Raw genomic sequence first — 7,323 nt, 5'->3', positions numbered from 1 at the left:
GTAGAACATAATATATATGTGAAAAATTATTAATATTAAATCATGTATTCATAATTTCAAAAGGGTAAGTACCTTTATTGGTTGCAACCATGAGAAGTATGAAAATGACCAGAAATAAATGGTTGTAGAAGAACCCCATCATATTTTGTAGAGATAGAAACTAATTCAAGTGTGATTTTGTGTGCTATGGATGTGAGTATTTATTGAATTATTTCTTCATAAGATTCAAAACCCTACTGCATTTTCTATTCTAGGGTGCATGTGATACGCTCAGTAGCGGAGCTAAGATTTTCATTAAGGAAATTTAATATTTGAAGCAGTAAATACGCAATCTAGTCAAAGGAAGTTCAACGTCTACTATACTATATGTCTATATATACATTAAAAAATATTTTTATCTATATATAAATAACATAATTTTTCGTTCGAATGGGGTTCATCCTGACCCTAAATTTACTCCGCCCCTAGATACACTATTATTCCATTATCAAATAAAGGAATTGACGATCAAAAACATATTTGAAGTAACATTATTTTTGTGAAATTTGTACCTAAACTATTAGGTGTCTGTCTGTATTTCTGATTTGAACTATCTCATCAATTATTTATCAAAATACATGTTGAATTCAAATATGATTAAACCAAGTATTTTAATACAACCGGAAACAAATGTGTGACAACTTAATTTACTCATAAAATTTTATCCACATGGCCATATCTGACACATTAGTTTCGAGATGTGTTTCGATAAATATAATTGATGATAGATTAGATAGAAAACGCATTATGTAATCGTTCAAGCAAAAAGCTCAAAAGAAAATAATACATCTAGTATTATTATTTTTACCATTATCTCTTACTTCATTAATTAGTCAACTCTTGATCCTTGTATTCTAATTTCATATAGTTGTATTTTTAAATCGGCAGATAAAAGGATAGATTAAAAAGATTCTCAGTATTTGACCCTAGAAAATATTACTCCTAAGTCCTATTTAGTAATTCAAGTGGATAATCAATACAACTAATTAATTTTATTTAAATTCAAATTGGTCACAATATGGGTGAAAAATAGATTTAAATTATGGTAAATAACACCATTTACTTAAGGCCAAACCCATCGGTTGCCCCCTAAAGTTGGCACCAAGTTTCACTTAGACACCTCAACTGGGCGATGTTCATTTTAGACACCTTATATAGGGTCCCTCTATGTCATTTTGACACTTTTTTTACAATAAGCAAAAAGTTTAAGGAGAGTGTAATACACTCGTTGATGACATGGAAAACAACCAATTAAATGATTACATGTGTAATTTTAAGTTAAAAATAATTTTAAAATCTATTTAGTAAATAAAATAAANCCCCCCCCCCCCTCTCCCCGAAGGTAGTTGTCTTCTCTACTACACCCAACAATTTTTTTTAATCAACTTTTTAAATTGTTTGAGACCTCTTTTTTTTTCTCTCCTTTTAGTGTTGTTTTGTGGGAAGAAAAGAGGGAAAGGAAGAATGAAAGAGAATAAATATGAAATATGAGTGTTAGTATTCATTTTTCCGGTAAAAAGGTAGAGGGAGGTGATTGTAGATTTAGAAAAGTAATACAATGAAGAAGAAGAAGAAAAATGACTTGAAAATGGATTTGAGTATAAAAAAATTGACCTCCATTGAAGGAGTTTAAGCTTCAAAAAATGGTGGGAGATGGTAGCTGGAAAAATGGAGAAGAAGAAGAGAAAATAAAATAAAAATAGCTAAATTGTTATAAAGTATTTGTATTATAGTGAATGTCTGTTATGTGGAGTCCTTTTAGGATATGGTTAGGAATCCTACTTGGGGAGCATGTTAGATTTCCCCTATAAATAGAGGGGTCCTCTTCATTGTAAAATCACCCCTCAAGAGAAATAATAAGTCTTATCTTCTCTCTACTTTCTTCTTCTTATTCTATAGTTTCATAACACGTTATCAGCACGAGACTCTACCGTCTCAAAAAGTGAAGGTTAAGTCTGAAGAATTAATAAGGTATTATTTATTCTTTTTCTTGTAATTTTAATGGTCAATCTTACGAAACTAGAGTTCATTTCCCTTCATAGTTCGGGAAAGAACTACCCTTCATGGGTGTTGGATGTTGAAATCCACCTTGATGCAATGGGTCTTGCAGACACCATAAAAAAAGAAAATATGGCATCAAAGTAGAACTGTGCGCGGGCAATGATATTCTTGCGTTATCATCTTGACAAGATTCTAAAAATCGAATATCTCACAGTTAAGGATCCACTTGTTTTGTGGAAAAGCCTAAAAGAAAGATATGACCACTTGAAGATGGTCATACATCCAAAAGCACGATATGATTGGATGCATCTAAGGCTACAAGACTTTAAGTCTATACATGAGTATAATTCTGCCATGTTCAGAATCACTTCTCAGTTGAAATTATGTGGAGAAACGGTTAGTGATATTGATATGATGGACAAGACGTTCTCCACTTTTCATGCCTCGAATGTGCTCATGCAGCAACAATATCGAGAGAAAGGTTTCAAAAAGTATTCTAAACTAATTTCTCATTTTCTTGTGGTTGAGTAAAACAATGATTTATTAATAAAAAATTCATGAGAATCGGCATACTAGATCTGAACCACTTCCTGAAGTGAATGAGGCGTACGCCCACCATGCTAGGCGTGGAAAAGGTCGAGGCCCTAATTGTGGTCGTGGATGCGGACGTGGACGTCGACGTGGTCGTGATTATTGTCAAGAACGTAATTATTTTCCTAGTGTTAATCATTCATCAAACAAAAATCACAATCAAAAGGAAAAAAGAAAGGATGAGAAACATGAAGCAACTAGGGAAGGTTGTTTTCGATGTGGTGGAAGAGGTCATTATGCATGTGATTGTCGTACTCCCAAACACTTGGTTGAGCTTTATCAAGAATCGCTAAAGAAGAAAGAGAAAAATCCTGAAGCGAATTTTGTCTCTGAAAATCAAGTTGACATCACGCACTTGGATGTAGCAGATTTCTTCGCACATCCTGAAGGAAAGATAGATCACTTAATTGGTGATGGTTCTGTGAACATGGAAGAATGATTTTTTTTATGGTAGTAGTTATTAATAAATTTCATGTAATGATAGTTGCTTACATGAGTATTAGTATTTCAAATTAGTTTAGTTGTATTCTTGTAGTTCATTAATTTGTTCCATCTTAATTAGATAATATATATTTTTCATTGATTTATTTATATGATTTTGTGAATGTGTGAATAATTCTAGCTAGTAACGAATGAATTGTGAGTTGAAATCAACAAGGTTATATAAAATGTTCTTGACCCAATAGTTGGGTGTTATTGCTATAGATAAAAAATGTTTAGTGACTAACAAATGTTATAACTATAATAATGTTCAATCCTATTATGTGTTGGCAGTTTTTAATGTGATAGTGTTAGTCAAATACTAAACTTTATCATGTGTTTGTGGTATATTAGATCTTTAACTTGATCTAATGCTAAAAACATGCAGTTTGTTATTAACAAGGATTAAATAATGATTTTTATTTTATTTTTCCCTAATGGCTCGTTATTGACTTGAAGGAAAAAATAAATTAAGGCTCAACTACTAATATTTAATTATTAGATTATTACATTAATTATTATTAAATATATTGTTGCCTTTTGACAACACTAATATTTATATATGTTTATTTTGTGTATGTCATTTCATGTGAAGATATGGATAATTCTAAAAACATATTATCTAAATATGAAGACATTTGCTTGATTGATTCTGGTACAACACATACGATATTCAAAAATATGAAATATTTTTCTCATTTAAGTATGGGCAAAATAAATGTTACTACAATTTTTGGTAGTACTAATATGATTGAGGGATTTGGAAAAGCCACTGTAATTTTGCCTAAGGGAACTAAACTCATCCTAAATAATGCTATATTTTCTCCCAAATCTCGAAGAAACTTGTTGAGTTTTAAAGATATCCGTGAAAATAGTTATCATATACAATCAATGGATGAAATAAATCTTGAATATCTTGGTGTCACTAAGAATGTCTCTGGGCAGACATGTAGAAAAGTTCCCTGCATTATCTTCTAGCTTGTATTAGACAAATATTAGTGCAATTGAGGCACATTTTATAGTAAATAAAAAGTTTATTGATTCCACTACTTTTGTACTTTGGCATGATAGTCTGGGACATCCTGGGTCTACAATAATGAGACGGATTATAGAAAATTCAAATGGGCATCCATTAAAGGACCTAAAAATTCTTTTAAATGGTGAATTTTCTTGTACTGCTTGTTATCAAGGCAAGTTATTGTGAGACCATCACCAATGACAATTGAGATTGAGTCCCCTGCGTTCTTGGAATGTATACATGGGGATATTTGTGGATCTATTCACCCACCTAGTGGGTCTTTTAGATACTTTATGGTTCTAATAGACGCTTCTTCTAGATGGTCTCATGTGTACCTATTGTCATCTCGTAACTTGGGATTTGCAAAATTATTGGCACAAATAATAAGATTAAGGGCACAGTTTTATAATTATCAAATTAAGTCTATTCGCCTTGATAATGTTGCAGAGTTTTCGTCCCAATCATTTAATGATTATTTTCTATCAATTGGGATAAGAGTTGAACACCCTGTTGCTCATGTTCATACTCAGAATGGTCTCGTTGAGTCATTAATTAAACGTCTGCAGTTAATAGCAAGACCATTGCTTATGAAAACTAGGTTTGCCCACTTCTATGTGGGGACATGCACTTTTGCATGCTGCAACACTTATTTGTCTCAGACCGATAAATTATCATAAGTTTTCTCTATAGCAATTGGTTATGGGTCAAGAACCTAATATATCCCATCTAAGAATTTTTGGATGTGTTGTACAAGTGCCTGTGGCACCACCAAACCGCACTAAGATAGACCCTCAAAGAAGGTTAGGAATATATGTTGGGTTTGAATCACCCTCCATTATTCGCTATCTTGAACCATTGACTGGGGACATGTTTACTGCTCGATTTGTAAATTTCCGATTTGAAGAGACAGTTTTTCCAAAATTAGGGGGAGAAAATAGTGAAATAAAATGAGAAATTTTGTGGAAAATTTATCATTGTCTCATCTTGATCCATATTCTTCTATTTGTGAGAAAGAAGTACAAAAGATTATTCATCTGCAGAAAATTGCAAATCAAATGCCAGATGTATTTATAGATTTGAAAAGGATTACTAAATCACATATTCCTACAGAGAATGTCCCAATTCGAATTGATGTCCCTATAGGACCATCCACTAGTGTCATAGCTAATGAGTCAAAAGCACGCCTAAAGTATGGTAAACCATTGGGTTCTAAGGATCAAAATCCTAGAAAAAGAAAGATTAAATGCCAAGATGACACAATGAAAGAATCTCAAATGGAAGTTCAAAATTTGAATAATTCTGATATACATGAAGGAATAAATGAACTTGAAACTCAAGGAAATAATTAACTATCCATAAATTTAAGAGATGTTGAAACTAATCTGAATCGATTAGAAATAGTGGTTGATTATATCTTTGCATATAATGTTGCAACAAAAATCATGCAAGATACTGAGGATCTTGAACCTCAATCTGTTATAGAATGTCAACAAAGAAATGATTGGCCAAATGGCAAGAAGCAATTCAATCAGAGTTGAATTCACTTGCCAAGCATGAAGTTTTTGGAACTATAGTTCAAACACCTAATGGTATTAAATCTGTTGGCTGTAAATGGATTTTTGTGCGAAAAAGAAATGAGAAAAATGAAATGCAAAGGTATAAAGCATGCCTTGTGGCACAAGAATTTTAACAAAAGCTTGGTGTCGATTATGAAGAGACATACTCGCCCGTTATGGATGCAATAACATTGTGTTATCTCATTAGTTTCACAGTCCATGAGAAACTTGGAATGCATTTGATGGATGTGGTTACAACCTACCTTTATGCATCACATGATAATGAGATGTACATGAAAATTCCTGAAGGATTTACGATGCCTAAATCATGTAATTCAAAATCACAGGAAATGTATTCAATTAAATTACAAAGATCATTATATGGTTTGAAGCAATCTGGACGCATGTGGTATAACCATCTTAGTGAGTATTTAGTTAAGAAAGGTTGTACAAATGATGCAATTTGTCCATGTGTCTTTATAAAGAAAAAACATCAGAATTTGTTGTACTTGCTATTTATGTTGATGACATAAATCTTATTGGAACTACAATAGAGCTTCAAAAGGCAATTGATTATTTAAAGAACGAATTTGAGATGAAAGATCTTGGAAGGACAAAATTATGTCTTGGTTTGCAAATTGATCATTTAACAAATGGTATTTTTGTTCATCAATCTGCCTATACAGAAAAATTGTTGAAAAGATTTTGTATGGATGAAGCGCATCCATTAAATACTCTGATGGTTGTTCGTTCACTTGATGTGAATAAGGATCCATTCCAACCTCAATAAAAGGATGAGGAAATCCTTGGTTCTGAAGTACCATATCTTAGTGCAATTGGTGCACTAATGTATCTTGCTAATACTACAAGGCCTCATATAGCTTTTGTTGTTAATTTGTTAGCAAGGTATAGTTCTGCTCTTACTAGGAGACATTGGAATGGGATCAAACAAATTTTGCGATATCTTAAAGGGACAGCTGATATGGGCTTATTTTATTCTAACAATTGTAGCCCCAATCTTGTTGGTTATGCTGATGCAGGATATTTATCTGATCCACACAAAGCTCGATCCCAAACAGGCTATGTGTTTATATGTGGGGGTACTTCCATATCTTGGAGATCTACAAAGCAGTCCATCGTAGCCACTTCATCAAATCATGTTGAGATAATAGCTAATCATGAAGCAAGTAGAGAATGTGTGTGGTTAAGGTCTATGATAAATCTCATTCGAGAAAAATATGGTTTGGAATGTGATAAAATACCCACCACTTTATATGAAGATAATGCAGCATGCATAGCTCAACCTAAGGGATGATTCATAAAAAGAGATAGAACAAAGCACATTTCACCAAATCTTTTCTATACACATGAACTCCAAAAGAATGGTGATATAAATGTTCAACAGATTCATTTAAGTGACAATGTGGTTGACCTATTCACCAAATCTCTACCAACTACAACTTTCAAGAAGATGGTGCACAAGCTTGGAATGCAAAGATTCAAGTCTCTGGATTGATGTTCTCATTAGGGGGAGTTAATACGTGATGTACTCTTTTTCCCTTACGAGGTTTTATCCCACTGGGTTTTCCTTGTAAGGCTTTTAATGAGGCAGCCTAGATGTGTATTAATAGATATGTG

General features: G+C 32.6%; 2 protein-coding genes across 2 annotated transcripts; both read left to right on the top strand.

Moving 5' to 3' along the window:
• Nucleotides 1-2,199: 2,199 nt before the first annotated feature.
• On the top strand, nt 2,200-3,070 carry LOC125855922 (uncharacterized). The gene is made up of 2 exons (XM_049535569.1): nt 2,200-2,531; nt 2,617-3,070. The coding sequence occupies exons 1-2, from the start codon at nt 2,200-2,202 to the stop codon at nt 3,068-3,070; spliced, it is 786 nt and encodes a 261-aa protein (XP_049391526.1).
• A 3,462-nt stretch (nt 3,071-6,532) lies between these two features.
• LOC125855921 (secreted RxLR effector protein 161-like) lies at nt 6,533-7,000 on the top strand. The gene has a single exon (XM_049535568.1). It carries the CDS (start codon nt 6,533-6,535, stop codon nt 6,998-7,000), a length of 468 nt encoding a protein of 155 aa, XP_049391525.1.
• The last annotated feature ends 323 nt before the right edge of the window (nt 7,001-7,323 follow it).

The sequence above is a fragment of the Solanum stenotomum genome, chromosome 2 (assembly GCF_019186545.1).
Source record: "Solanum stenotomum isolate F172 chromosome 2, ASM1918654v1, whole genome shotgun sequence".
NCBI classification, from domain to species: domain Eukaryota; kingdom Viridiplantae; phylum Streptophyta; class Magnoliopsida; order Solanales; family Solanaceae; genus Solanum; species Solanum stenotomum.
Note: the sequence above shows the minus strand (reverse complement) of the source record. Positions and strands in the feature narration are given on the sequence as shown.